Source organism: Eumetopias jubatus, unplaced genomic scaffold (genome assembly GCF_037043125.1).
Source record: "Eumetopias jubatus isolate StellerSeaLion01/CBP00866 unplaced genomic scaffold, mEumJub1_p1.0 scaffold_12, whole genome shotgun sequence".
Classification (NCBI taxonomy): Eukaryota; Metazoa; Chordata; class Mammalia; order Carnivora; family Otariidae; genus Eumetopias; species Eumetopias jubatus.
This window is the reverse complement of record NW_028274818.1, coordinates 10,136,048-10,150,830: the sequence shown is the minus strand read 5'-3', so window position 1 is coordinate 10,150,830 and position 14,783 is coordinate 10,136,048. Positions and strand designations below refer to the sequence as shown.

Sequence of the window (14,783 nt, the reverse complement as noted above, 5' to 3'; positions counted from 1 at the left end):
AAGTGGGCAGAGGATCTCTTATTCTTCGTCAAAGAGTATATAAGTCAGGATAAGTCTAAATCCGTTCTCTGGCCTTCAGCAGATCCGGGATCTGGTGCAGCTCCCATGATGAACAGCAGCTCGAGAAGCTCTTCCCCTACTAAGGTGATGGATGAAGGCAAGGTAAAGTCTGCAGTAGCTCTGAGTTGTAATTTGGTATTTCAGGAAACCTTAAACTTTCACTGTGACACCCTCTCTTTGCGTCATCTGTCTCCTGTTTGTGTGTCTGTTACATAGCTGTACTATCTCATTTTTTTAAAAAGCAAACTGTTCCCCAAGACCCGGAAGGCCCTTCAGTCCCCAGCAGTACATCTGTGGCTGAGCACTCAGTAGTAGTAAGTACTTGGAGGTTGAGGACTGAGCTGAGCTGTTACTTGGTGTATTTCTGGAAAGGGTATGAAGAGCATGACACTCACCTGCTTTGCTTTGAATTGCACGGCAGTATTGATCTTACTGTTGTCTTTGACTTGGAAGTGTTGCTGGGTTGCTGAAATCTGACTGGTTGGGTTTTTTTCTTTTTCTTGTTTGGATCAGGCTGTTAACCTGGTGGGAACATCTGTTGTGACTAAAGAGTGCGGAAAGTCATCCCTGCAGCTTTATACTGTGCGTGCTTCAGCGTTGAGTGTTCTGAGGCAGAGTACATTGATTATACATAGCATCGCTCCCCGTTTATGTCTGCAAGTGTTGCTATTGAAGAATTACCTCCAGTTGTATACTAGGCAGACCCTAGTTGGAATAACCGGAACTTGCAGATTGGTAATGGAAGAACGCTTGCTGGAAGTGAAGTCAGTCATTCCTGTTGTGCCGTCGCCAGCAGTAGCCTTCGGGGCCGTGCACATAAGCGTATTCTCTCCGAGAGCTACACCGGGCCTCTGAGCACGGCTCCCAGTGCTGCTCTGTGCTGAAATCAAAGTGTGTGTGTTCTTTTTTTTTTTAAAGATTTATTTATTTATTTGAGAGAGAGAATGAGATAGAGAGAGAACATGAGAAGGGGGAGGGTCAGAAGGAGAAGCAGACTCCCCGCCGAGCAGGGAGCCCGATGTGGGACTTGATCCCGGGACTCCAGGATCATGACCTGAGCCGAAGGCAGTCGCTTAACCAACTGAGCCACCCAGGCGCCCCAAAGTGTGTGTGTTCTGATTATTTTGAATTTCGAGCCCTGTTTCCCATGGGAAAAGTGTCTCGTAATATAAAGCACAGCATTATTGGTGCCTGAACGTAAATATTGGAGCCGTGCCTGCCTCCCTGTATATATAATACTGCTTCTTTTGGAAAATGCTTCCAAATTTCAGCGCTGGACTCTAGGAACACGCATTTCTTGAGGTCTTTTTATCCAAGGGCAGCTTGGACCTGAGACCCCTCTGGAGTGGACTCCGAGAGCCAGAGGCCCCTGTGTTGGGAGAGGGGGACAGGGGCTCAAGGACAGGCTTGGAGGCAGACCTGATCCTGAGCTGCAGTGTGGCTTCTTACCTGCTGGGTGACCTTCAGCAGATTATCTGATACTCTGTGCCCTTAGGTAAAACAGGATGTTCCTGCTTGGAGATTGAAAGATCTGAGGATGAGAGAGAATACGTGAAAGGAAATCGAAGGCACTCTGAATAGTGGCTCTTGTGACGTGTGGAGAGTGGATTTTTCTTTGCCCTTTTGTTCTGTCCATGCTCACTGGGAAGGAAGGATGTGGGGGGGCTGAAGGGGTCGCCCTAGGAACAGATCATGGTGTTTGCGGGAGTCCCCTCTGTTAGCGTCCTTCAGCCATCCTCTTGCTTTCTCTTCCCTTTGCATATTCCAGCAGTAACACAACTCCAGGGAACCTCTTCACTTCAGTGCCATCCCTTTAACCTGCCTAAGCTCCCGGCGGGACCAGGTGGGAGGGGGCAAGTTTTGTTGCACTGCTTCTGTTCTTTGGACAGGTGCCCGACATCTGCTTCGTTGGGTTTCAGCTTTTCCTGGTGTTGGTGCTTTTGTGTGTCTGTCATACCAGAGTCTCTCAAAACTGTAATTGCTTCTGCTCTGCAGGTGACTATGGCTGCAAAAGGGCCCCCTCCTTTCCCAGGGGTGCCCCTCATGAGCCCCCCCGCGGGAGGCCCTCTGCCACCGCCCATTCGATACGGACCACCTCCTCAACTGTGCGGGCCTTTCGGGCCTCGGCCCCTTCCTCCACCGTTCGGTATGATGATTGAGTAGTCGTAATTGACTTGTAGAGTGTAATTCTTTTCTGTCTGTGCCTTGTTGAAATTTTAATAGTGGTTTTTACAGGCCTATGTAATGAAAGTGCAAGATAAACAAGTGCATCTTAACTTTTCCTCAAGTTTTTACGACACACGGGGTGCTGCATAATCCCCCTATACTGAGATGAGCAGTAGGTCTCTTGTAGACAAGAGATAACTAATAGCCAGAAATACTACTTCTGCAGATGGCTAGAACTAATTCTCCCAACTTAAGAGCTTACCGAGTCCTCTAGAACATTAGATACATAGATTTTGAAACATAAAACTTGTAATCACCATGATGAAAGTATAAGCAATGGATCAGAGAGTATAAAAGAGGGAACGATTCAGCTTTGACTTCCTGCCTTGGCAATAAATGAGAAGTGTTAGCCCTAGAGAAGGTTGAGTTTAATGCCTAATAAATATTGCTGAATTTAATTAGGGGGAGCTAGAAGGCCTTCCCCAATAGGGCAAGCGCCTGGACTTGGATGGCAAGTTTAGGTCCATGCAGAGCTACTACACGAATCATTGACACAGCAGTTGACACTGGAATTTCCCTTTATCAAAATGTTTTTGTTGCATAAAGCCCTTATTTCATAATCTGTCGTCTTGCTACGACCTAGGGCACTTTCAGGTACTAAACTGAGCCCTTGTGAGAGAAAGATGGCAGAACTGTGTCATAGAAAAAACAAGCCAGCTAGAGCCATGTTTAGCCTGCGTGGCTTCCTGGCTGGCCATCGGCATAACAACTTACCTCAGTTTGCCTCGTCCCTGAAGTCGGGGATGCCACCATCTGACCTCTGAAGTTGTGAGAAATTATAAAGACTGACATATCCAGAGTCCTCCACGTTTACATGTGTTCGTATGTATTTACAGGACTTTTTATTTTTCCAGGTCCTGCTTTACGTCCGCCACTAGGCTTAAGAGAATATGCACCAGGCATTCCACCTGGAAAACGGGACCTGCCTCTTGATCCTCGAGAATTTTTACCGGGACACACACCTTTTAGACCTTTAGGCTCTCTTGGCCCAAGAGAGTACTTTATTCCTGGTACTCGACTACCACCTCCCACCCATGGCCCCCAGGATTATCCGCCTCCACCTGCTGCAGGAGACTTACTGCCTTCTGGCTCTAGAGACGAGCCCCCACCTGCCTCTCAGAGCAGTAGCCAGGACTGTTCACAGGCTTTAAAACAGAGCCCGTAACTCTAACCTCTGACATTTAGTCTGAGAAAGTGGACTGTGTACTATTCGTTAGAGTTAAAAGGATTTCATTGGCTTCAGAATCCAAGTTTATTTTAAAAGGTTTTTAGAACTAAGCTGCCCTGGCAGTGTGCATTTTTGAGCCAAACAATTGAAAAATGTCATTTCCCCCCGAAATAAAAACCTCATAAGCTAGAGCCTCCTTACAACTTTGAAATGTGCAATAAAGAATACCTGTGTTTTAGTTAATGTAGCGTATGTAACTGCTAAATGATTTAGAATGTCATGAGAAATATGAACATTTCCTGTGGAAATGCTAGAAGAACATGTATTTCCATTTATTATCCTATTTTTAGTGTACACCAGTTGAACACAGCAATGGTGTTTATTAGCTTGGTTTTTTAAAATACTGGTCGCAAAGACTGTTACGCTAAAAATGTTTACTAAAAGATCACTAAACTTTCTCTCCCTTCTTGCTGAAGTTCTTTGTAGTAATAGTTCATAAAAATTTGGTTATTAGTATTTCCCAAGTGTCTGTTGCTTCATTGGATTGTTTTCTCATGAGACTTGTACCATTCCGGAACCACGTAAACTCGGGCTCGCAGAACTGCCCGCAGTGACTTGGCCGCACGCTCCCTGTTGCTCAGTGCTCGGGAGGTTCAACCTAAAGTCCCTTGGAAACACCACAATAACCGTATGTCTTCCTTGTCCTTCAGAGAAGTTGGGGGCCCATCTGCAGCATTCATGTGCTTTCCAGTGACTTTTGCTGCTTACTTGATGATGGTCTCCTGAGGATGAGCTTACAGTAGCGGCAAGAGTTGTTTGACCTGATGTTCTGTTGCTTTTACCATCCTTGCATTAAGGGTGCGTAACAGAAAACTGAAAATGGTATGCTGTGACCATAAAAAGGAGATTTTTCAAAAAGTACAGTCTATTTCTCCCACACGTTGCCTCTGGTTTTCAAAGAAAATGGCAAAAAAGCTCAGAAGAACAATACATGAGAAAGAATGATTTCGGACTCTGTAAGGCTTTGGGCTGCCTGCAGTTCTTTTTGTTGATTACTACTCCAAAATTAGTATTTGAATGTTGGCACTTTTATTTAAAAATCAGTAAATCTGATAATCTGGGATTACATCATATTTAAAGTATTCCTAATAATACCTAATAGGTATTATTACATCATGTTTTTAAAATTAAATCCAAATTATAAAAGGCTGGTAGTATTCACTGCTGAGACTATCCCCTTCTCCAGAGTTCTATGTCCTGATACTACTGAAACCCAGACTGTGATCTGTCACCGTTATAATACTTAATGTACTAATACCCTGTAAAATAAAAAGCAGCAAAAGCTTCACTGTGAAACAGATTTTTTTTTTTTACACTAAACTACCAGAAGATAGCACTTTGGAAAGATAAGGACCACTGAAAGATGATAACTCTAAAATTCATAAGGAACACAAATTGTTCTTCAGGAAGAGAATTCATGTATGTCTTCCCATGTAATATCAAGAATAGAGAAGACTGAAGAGGAACACCTCCACAGTTAATAGCAGAGGTTCTTTTTAACCATGTAAAATAAGACTGAATCCACAAATACAACTCTTGAGAAAGGTCAGTCTCTTCAGGACACAAAATAATGATGAGGTTAAGATAACTGCTAATTTTATATAGTAATGAAGTAGAGATAACCTGCTACCAAAGCCAATCAAGTTGGAAAGGTAAATCATCATAAAACCAGAGCTAGTTTTTTTTACCTCTAAGTATTTTTGGTGTTTGTCCTGTGTCTCCTGTGCCCGGCAGGCCCTGGGAGTCTCATGCTCACCTGAGCCGCGCCGCTGCCTCACCGCCTCCCGTGGCCCTGCGGCCGCCACAGAGCCGGCTGGCTCCCTGTCCCAGCTGCTTCACGGGGCCTTTGCAGCTCATCGCGTGTCTGGGCTTCGATGCTAAAATGCTCATTTATGAAGCAGCAGCGTTTCAGCCTGGAGACGTTTCTACTACAGTTTTTTTTTTTTCATTGGAAAGTAAAAATTTGTGGGAAGTACGGTATTGTTTCTACTGCTTCCAGATGATCACCTGTCACCCCCTTCAAGTCTGAATTAAAGCTACGCTAATCACACAGCACTCCTTTAATACTGCTGAAAGCACGAGTTCACACAAACCATACTTATGTGAACGACAGCAGGTGCTGCTTCATACAGATTATCACTGACAGACGTGGCTTATGGTCTATGAGAAAAGAGAAAGACCAACGGATCACTTTCGCTACATTTTAATAGTAGGTACTTTAAGGGATTATTTTTTAGGTCTCGTCAGCAACAACAAACAGAAGGTACTGAGTACTCCACAGGGTACAGAGCGCTGCCAAGCACCTTAGAACATTTACAGGACTTGGAGAAAATGTGGTTCTCGCCCCTTGAGGAGCTGACAGTCGGGGGCTGATAACTCAGTCTAAGGGCTGAGTGAACAACAAGGTAATTTATTAAGGCAAATTCTTCATCCCCTTGAGCTATTGTGGACTGAATCATTTTTGGAATTAATCTAATTAAGACCGGAGACAAGACTTTAAATTTGGTTGAGAATTCTTTCAGGCTCCAAGTTTTTAACATCCATCTTAACGGAACCGACAGACAACAAGAAGACCAGCTTTCTCGAAGTGCAAGGGCTAGAACACTTCACTGTGGCTACTTATTTTAAATAGCACACATTGAACCTTGGGCCTAGGGTTATTACACTAGTTTAAAAACAGGCCAAGTACTGGCGCTGCGTCCCTCTCGTGCTAGCATTTGTCATTCAACATAGTGAATGTTAAAACGTGTGGGTCTGCATCTAACAGAGAGCCCGCCCCCAATGTTAATGTCCTGTGTATCAAATATCCACCTCGTGTGTCCTCTGAAAGTTTTATTTATGCCCCATTAAGTCAAAAGTAATGTAAATAGTCAAATTATAATAAGCTAATGACCTGCATATTTCCATATAGATGAAAGTCAATATATCTACATAGGAAATAAATGGCAATCCTATCTACCTATATAAAAACAACTAGAGTAGCTCCAGATTTTGCATACTCACCACTCTAAGAAGAGGTATGCAGGCTTTAATGTTTCACAATCAGTTGTCAGAAAAACAGCAGTTACTCCTGCAGTATCTCATTAGCATCTGACTCAAATTAGATTACATGACTTAGAAGACGTTACAAAGCCATCTAGAAATCTGTAATTATTCTGACATGGTTCCATCATTAACCCTAGAATCACTATCAGAAAGAATAACAATGTGATGTAGAAGAGCAGCTAATCAACGGACTACAAATGTGCTCTTTCAGAAAAACAATCTGGTCATCTGGAAAAACCACAGCTACAACCTGGGAACCCTCCCATCTGGGATAATGATCTGGCCAAGGCACACGATTTCTAAACAGGAAAACTATGAGATCAGGGTGAATTTAGGCCACCTCGGAGGAGCAGCCTATAATTTTCCAGACTGACCTCCCTGGGCAGCATAAGCGGTCCAATTCCTCCTCTCAGAACAGTTTCATACTCTCCTACCCCCATCAACCCAGAGTTTGGCATTAACTCAAAAAACCAAAAAAGCATATTGGAGCAAAAGTGAACGGATGTGTAAACTCTAGCACATTCTTATTGCTGTATTAATTTTGAAGACGAGCACATCCTACCCACAGCAGTGTTGTTCCAGGAAGCAGGGCAGGAATAGTGGTAAGTTAGAAAAGAGACTATGAATTGCACAAATACTATAAAAGTAAAAACATGTTTCAAAACTACAATAAGCCCGTATCCAAAGGAGTCGTCTAGGTCAGTGGCGTGCTGGGCTGTGAATCCCGCGGGCTCGCTCTGGCCTGCCGGCGCCCGCGAGGCCTGCCACCTGCCTGGCAGAGGGGGGATGCGCTACACGGAGCCGGGAGGGTTGCTACTGGGTGGGAGAATTCACAGACGTTCCAGGTGACTCATGTCAGGATCATTCCTTGTGCAAAGTCTGATGTAGATGAAGATAAAGTGGTTTCTTGGTCAATAACTGCAATTTCTTTCTTTTAAAGTCAGTGGGTTTCTTGTATCTGTAACCACAGTAGAAAAGTCATGGTTTAACATACTTGGATAACTGACCTGCTGTACAGTCACACACTAAGGAGAACCAGTCAGCATTACACCGGTACGAAGCATGTGCGCGCATCACTTACAGTTCTATTACAATCGGCCCGGCTTTAATTTCATCCATCTCCATGAAAGCAAAGCACTTGGTGCTGGTGAACCTTTTTTTAGGCTTGTAGTGTTTGAATTCAAAGAAGATAGCGGCACCTATGGAATGAAAACAAACCACATCAGCCACAGATGGCGTATTTCCATCGTGCCCATCAGTTTCCTCCATCACCGGAAGCACCGAGCACGCGGCAGCCGGCATAATCTGACAAAGTAACCTTTGTCAAACGGTCTCTCCGATGACAGCACTGTAGCTGCCTCCTAAACTCTTAATGTGAACGCAGTGACATTTCTCCATACCCTCCACTCCTACACGGCACAGCCGAACTTCCTGAGCTGGGCTGACTTGAGAATGTACGTAGTTCACACACGGGGAGAACGCCTTAAATGCCACACAATGAACACAGAGGATGCTAGGGAAGCATGGACCTGATCCACGGACACTCAGCAAGTAGCCGAGGCCTGTGAGAGTTCGTCAGAACATCCAAGCTCACGGCTCTGCTCCTCCCCCTGAAACAAAGGCTCAAAAATTCAACCGTTTTGGGTGTTTTGGAGTTTAAACAATATAAATCATGTTCTGGTTCAGTGTTTAACTATTACCTGTTTTCTAAGACCTTTTTAGTATTCAAAGCACTGTTCTGTTTCTCCTGGAATTACCCGTTTTGGAAGACAAAGGTCTAAAGAAGAGCAAGCCTATTCCTAGTCCACTCCTCCCCCAAAAAGCGGCAATGAAAAATTCAGATGTTTTTATCTCCCCAAAGCCCAACAGATAAGCATTCCCCACAGAAAGAAGCTTACAATAAGTTGCCTCATCAGTGTAGCCAAGAACAATTTCTTTTTTAAAAGATTTTATTTATTTGAGAGAGAGAGCACACGCGTGCGTGCGAGTAGTGGGAGGGGCAGAGGGAGAGAGAATCTCAGGCAGATTTTGAGCTGAGCACAGAGCCCGACGCGGGGCTCGATCTCACGACCCTGAGATCATGACCTGAGCTGAAATCAAGAGTCGGACACAATCAACTGGTTGATTGTGCCAGCCAGGTGCCCCAAGAACCATTACTTTCTAAAGGCGGCACAGAAACTAGGAAGGAAGTTGGGGTCTCACTCTTAACCGGCTACTTACTAGTTCTGCCTGAACCCAAGTGGGGCTGGATCTTGCTTGGCTTTTAAGGACAACACACATCCAATACTTTTTAAACCGAGGACAAAACTCACAAGTGACAAGAGGTTTAACAATGTTCAGAACTGGGCGCCTGGGTGGCTCAGTCGTTAAGCGTCTGCCTTCGGCTCAGGTCGTGATCCCAGGGTCTTGGGATCGAGCCCCACATTAGGCTCCCTGCTCCGCGGGGAACCTGCTGCTCCCTCTCCCACTCCCCCTGCTTGTGTTCCCTCTCTCGCTGTGTCTCTCTCTGTCAAATGAATAAATAAAATCTTAAAAAAAAAAAAAAACAACAACAATGTTCAGAAGTGTGTGTGCCATCCTGGCGCCTGGATCCAAATGGAGCACCTCCTGTCACAGGAGGAAAGAAACAGCAATTGCTCGAGAGAGTGGGACGTGGGTGAGGGACAGATGGGCACACCTGACCATCTACTCCCTGCCCCCACAGAAGGGTTACAATTATTAGTCCCCAAGTTATGACCCTCCGTATCTGCCAAAGGGTAGCTTCTCTTCTCCCCTCCCACAGAAATAACAGAAGCAATTTATTAAAAACCCTCACAGATTTCTAAGATAGCCGAACCCACTTCTTCATCTCTGCAGCTGTGGAGCCCATCTCCTTGTCATCATGACTGTGTCTCAGGTCTGAATAAATGTGAAATAAAGTCACATTTGCAAACAATCCTAAAGTTCAAGTGTAATACCATCATTTGAAGGAACTTAGAAAATGTTTCATTATTCATCTGCATCATCAGTAGATAATCTATTTCCTGCATCCCGGGTATGGTACGCACAGCTTTGTCCTTCATGGTGTTTTTAAGGAAGAATGGAACGTACAAGGCGGCAGTGTACGGAGGTGAGCGGAACCCCTGTGAATACGAAGACGGCGCCTGCGTCAGCGTTCTATCTACTGCACACAGTCAAGTCAAAGCTCGAGAAAACAGATTCTGAATCTAGTTCTACTTTCAATATCTCGCGAATCCTCCAGAACACAGTGCGCTACAACAAAAAAATCAGCCCATATCACAAACCTTTCCCAAAGCAGAGGACTTAAAAACAAAAAACAAAAAACAAAAAAACCCCAAACTTTTGTTCATATTTTTATGCAGACGGCCTAACACTTCATATTGAAATTTCTTTAGCATTATTTCTTAAGGCCATTGTCTCTGTATTCTAATAGCGATTCTCAAGCTTTGGTGTGTATGAGAACCATGTGCAAGCCCCCTGAGAGACTGCTGAGCCTGGCCGGCGTGTTTCTGAGTCAGGAGGTCTGCCAGGAGGCACCCCCCCCCACACCAGCATCTAACGTGCCTCCAGGCGCTACTGCGGCTCACACCCGCGGCCACGGCACCAACGGAAGCCCCGCGAGACAAGTCTTCCAGTGGTGGGGCCAAAGCGACGGAGCACCAGATCGGAGAAGATGTCAGATATTTTAGAGAATACGGCGATTGTTCGAAAGGTACAAGCTTCTTGCAAAGAGTGAAAATGCCAAAAACTGCAACTGAACCTCGGGTGATAGAGGGATCCCCAAGTCTTGTTCTGGAGCGTCGACACTCCCTCGGAACACATGGAAAAGCATTTAGTACCAGGAACTGGCCAACTTGGAAATGTAACTTCACCTTTTTAAAAATGTGTTTTTGTCCTTTCCCAACCTCCTGCCAACCAAGTACGAGTTATGGTATCTTTCTGCCCAATAAAATCAGCTGGAAGAACAACAACTTGTTCTTTCAACTATTAGAGACTTAACCATCAGGGAGCCTTGGGGAGCCTCTGCCCCCTCCATTCTTCAGTAAGAGGAAAACTTCATTCTGTTGTCCAAGATGATGAAATTTTATAATCAAAGAACATTTTATTATAGAACTGTTATTACACAACTATATCATACAAGTCCTAATTTCCACATTTAAAAAATCGCTATTTCATTCAAGTCACTGAACACCGTGTGGTGCGTGCTTCTGCCCACCGCGCTAGGTTGCGGGCAAACGAACACAAGACGAGAACTCCAGCCACAAGAAGCCAATGTTTACCATCACAAACCAACCTTTGGTTAATTTTTCAACATGCTTCTGGAGCTCAATGTCCACGTTAAAATGAACATATGTATCTTCTTTTCTTGAAGCCACAGGAGTATCTTGCACAGGAGTTAAATCTATGCCATTCAGATCTAGAGAGAAAAAAGAGCGTTTCAAACATATAGACTCAGGAACTGCAAACGAACCACAGAGGGTTAGGTTTCCTAAAGAGGCCTGGCGGAAGCTGAGAGGAGAGTCTCAGATACCAGACACTCCCCCCTCCCCCGTGTGAGCAGGTACCACAGGGAGCTGCTGGTTTCCGGAAGTGTGTGGGGGGAGCTGAGGACAGAGACAGCAGGAGGCCATCTGGATGCTAAAGAAAGTTTGAAGACAAAGTTTGATCCTTCTTGTTAAGAGGGGAAAAGAACTTTTGTCTTCCTTATGCCACTATACTGTTGTATGCAATAAAAATTTGGAAAATGAATGATATTACACAGGGGGACCCCTACCCCTATTTCCTACCTCAGTCAAGTGCATGGGCGTGGAAAGGCCTTTCATCAAACATTAGCAGAATTCTCCTGTTGTACTTCAGTCAGAGCCAATACAGTGGACATGAAAGCTGCCAATGAAACCTTTCTCTAAATGAGTCATTCTTTAGACATACTACCTAAATTCTGACTGTACCTGCTATAAAGTAACCTGATTTACAACAACCAGGTGGTACTATGTATGATGTGTGGTTTTAATTTCCTGGAGCCAGGAATCTTCCAGTTTAATCAAATTCAACATGGACTCATTTAATGTCTAGTGTTTATGTATTACTCAACAGACTCCTATCTTAGAGAACTTAAAACAACTTAGTAACTTGATTATTCAGTTCAGTGTGTGCAAAGGTAACACAGCACCTAGCACATCATCCTTCACTTTTTACAGTGTACTGTCCCATGTGAGATATGCAGTTTTAAATGGCCTATCACATGATGTAGGGTATCAAGACTTTCCAATAGACCGTGGACTTGGGAACCGATAACAACAGAGGTCAAGTATTTCAGCACTGGCGCTGTGGATCATGTGGTCTCCATGTTAAAATTCTTCTCTGTGTCTGTATATCTATGATTGGTAAAAGTTCAATTTCAGTCCCTGTTTCTTTGGTTTGCCTCAAAGTGCAGATTAACTGTAGATGAAAATTGATGGGGCAGGGATTTCTCAATAATAGTATGACAACCTCATCCTCAATCACCCAATAATTATTTTTAAAAGACTGTTGAGTGCTTTACAAATAAAGTGCCATATAAAGGCTTGACACCAACAAAAGAATTCCGTGAGTGCGGATTCTGTCCTAAACCAAAGACTCAAAAAGCTGTTTTCAAGGAATAAATGGTATGCCACACTGGACAGGAGAAAACAAACAAATCCTGAAGACGACCATGCTTAATAAGAAATACAATGCTTCTTTCATGGCCCCAGCCTTGGGCTCAGGGTGTGGATGTTTATGGATGTGTCCTACTTCCCTGTCTCAGGACGGTTCACTGGAGGCCCGATGTTCACACACCCCTGCAGGGCTCCCCTGTGTCTAAGACACCACAGCAGGAAGCAGAGCACCCGAAGGGGAAGCGTGGGGGAACAGGAGAGCGTGGGGCTTGGCAAAAAAAACCACACTCCCTGAGAAGGTGGAAGGAAGTATATGCTGTTGAAGACAGTGTGTATGTCCGTCTAGTCAGCACCCTGGATGGGATTTTAAGAATATGGAAGTTTACCAAAAAACCCTCAAAAGCAAATGTGCATGTCAGTTATAAATAATGAAGTATTTTTAGAAACTTTCTCAGAAATACTCAGTGAAGGAACGATGACGGCTGCCCAGGGGTTTACCCTCACTGTAGGACGAATGCAAATGAACTGTCACAGGTGCAAGGACCCACCCCCACACCTGCCTGTGTTCCAAGTGCGAATCAACATTACACAGTTTGCCAGAGGGGAAAACGTAGAGTTACTTACCCTTTACGCTAACTGTGATATAGGGATCGATGCACTGCCCCGCATCCTTCAGACCGATTTTCTCAATTCTGATGGTGAGTGACGTCATTCCTGGCTCTGACGGCAGCCTGGGTAGTAAAGTGCCTGACGAGGGAAGGGCAAAAAGTGAGCTCTGGCGCAACTGCAGAGCAAATACTGGAACAGCACAGAGAAGATAAAGCCTTGCTCTAACGGACTTAGCAACTTGCCAGACGTTGCTGTAGTTTCCAAAACTTCCAAACACTCAGTGTGATTCTTTTGGACAGATATTTAATAAGACACAAGATACATCTGTACTTCCTTAATTCATATTCAACACTAAAGCGTAAGTCAGTCAAATCTGTTGAAGATTCAGTTCACTCAAATTACCGCATACTTAATATACTCATGTCATATATATATATTTCACATTTACTCATACTACGTAAGATAAATTTCATATCTCTGTATGAAGTGGTAGAAAAAGACAAGGAGCTTTTTAAACTTTTCTTATATTATCCCAAAGTTTGAGAAGCTTAATACCAGAATCAATAAATCTTTTAATTCTTTTTAAGATTTTATTTGTCAGAGCGCGTGCGCACAAGCAGGAGGAGTGGCAGGCAGAGGGAGAAGCAGGCTCCCTGCTGAGCAAGGAGCCTGACACGGGCCTCGATTCCAGGACCCTGGGATCATGACCTGAGCTGAAGGCAGATGCCCAACCGACTGAGCCACCCAGGTGTCCTAATCAACAAATCTTTTAGTTATTAATGGAAAAAATAACTTACAATTCAATATTTATGTATTTAATTAAATAATTTTATAATCTAATTTCCCAGCCCCTTCTGTATTCTATTCTGTCTGATCTTTTCTCTCGGAAATTAATCCTGTTGAGAATGGCATACGCAAGAGCACCTGTGTATCTGAAATCCTCATACATAACAGCTAAATTTTTTTAAAACTGAAAAACCACCCAGAGCCACACCAAAAAAATGACATCAAGAAACCAACTGTAGGGCGCCTGGGTGGCTCAGTTGGTTGGGCGACTGCCTTCGGCTCAGGTCATGATCCTGGAGTCCCCGGATCGAGTCCCGCATCGGGCTCCCTGCTCAGTGGGGAGTCTGCTTCTCCCTCTGACCCTCCCCCCCTCATGCTCTATCTCATTCCCTCTCTCAAATAAATAAAATCTTTAAAAAAAATTAAAAAAATCAACTGTACAGTTTATTTCACATCATCTACTGAGAACAGATGTGAACCAAAGTTGATTTAATCTAATATGCATATAGTATCTCAAACTAAAGTATCTAACATTTATAAAGAACTTTGATTGACATTTTTCATGTTTCTGTCCAACAGTGTGTTATCCTACTTTTAATGATGAAGTATTTGAAATATGTGTATCAACTTACTACCTTCAAAATAGAACATGTGATTAGCTGCACAGGCTTGAGGGGATTTTGGGGAGTGATGGAAATGTCCTCAAATTAGATCTATCAAACTGGTAAGACATACAACAGTATAGATCAAAAGTCATTGAACTGTACACTTACAATGAATGAATTTTATGACAGGAAAATTACTATAGAAATTCAAGAGTCTTGGGGCCCCTGGGTGGCTCAGCTGGTTAAGCGTCTGCCTTCGGCTCAGGTCACGATCTCAGGGTCCTGGGACTGAGTGAGCCCCACGTCAGGCTCCCTGCTCAGCGGGGGGCCTGCTTCTCCCTCTCCTCCCCATTTGTGTCCTCTTTCACTATCTCTGTCTCTCTCAAATAAATACATAAAATCTTTAAAGAGAAAAAAAATTCAAGACTCTTAACTGGTGATACTTGTTAAAGAAAACTTTTGGCTTATGAAAAGTTAGAAGTTAGAAAACCAAAATGGAACACTCAAAGCAGTATTCAATACCATTTCAAAAGTAAAATTATAACATTACTTTTTCACATGAAATAGGTCTTTGACATTTTGCCATAT

General features: G+C 43.8%; 2 protein-coding genes across 6 annotated transcripts in view; one reads left to right on the top strand and one right to left on the bottom strand.

The window, feature by feature from the left end:
• The window catches only part of MIA3 (MIA SH3 domain ER export factor 3), a 57,082-nt gene extending 53,385 nt beyond the window's left edge, over window positions 1-3,697 (top strand). For 2 of the 5 annotated variants that reach the window (XM_028104691.2, XM_028104692.2), the window contains 4 exons: window positions 83-162; window positions 303-374; window positions 2,056-2,206; window positions 3,141-3,697. In XM_028104691.2, the coding sequence (XP_027960492.1) occupies window positions 83-162; window positions 303-374; window positions 2,056-2,206; window positions 3,141-3,451 (614 nt within the window). In that variant the 3' untranslated portion in view covers window positions 3,452-3,697. Of the gene's footprint in view, window positions 1-79; window positions 163-302; window positions 375-2,055; window positions 2,207-3,140 lie in introns of all 5 variants that reach the window. The other 3 variants (XM_028104688.2, XM_028104689.2, XM_028104687.2) reach the window with 2 other exon arrangements.
• An 823-nt stretch (window positions 3,698-4,520) lies between these two features.
• AIDA (axin interactor, dorsalization associated) overlaps window positions 4,521-14,783 on the bottom strand; it is a 39,576-nt gene continuing 29,313 nt past the window's right edge. Inside the window, exons 7-10 of the mRNA XM_028104696.2 lie at window positions 12,820-12,942; window positions 10,854-10,976; window positions 7,641-7,758; window positions 4,521-7,517 (exon numbers count right to left, since the gene is read on the bottom strand). Coding sequence (XP_027960497.1) covers window positions 7,421-7,517; window positions 7,641-7,758; window positions 10,854-10,976; window positions 12,820-12,942 — 461 coding nt within the window. The 3' untranslated portion in view covers window positions 4,521-7,420. The remainder of the gene's footprint in view (window positions 7,518-7,640; window positions 7,759-10,853; window positions 10,977-12,819; window positions 12,943-14,783) is intronic.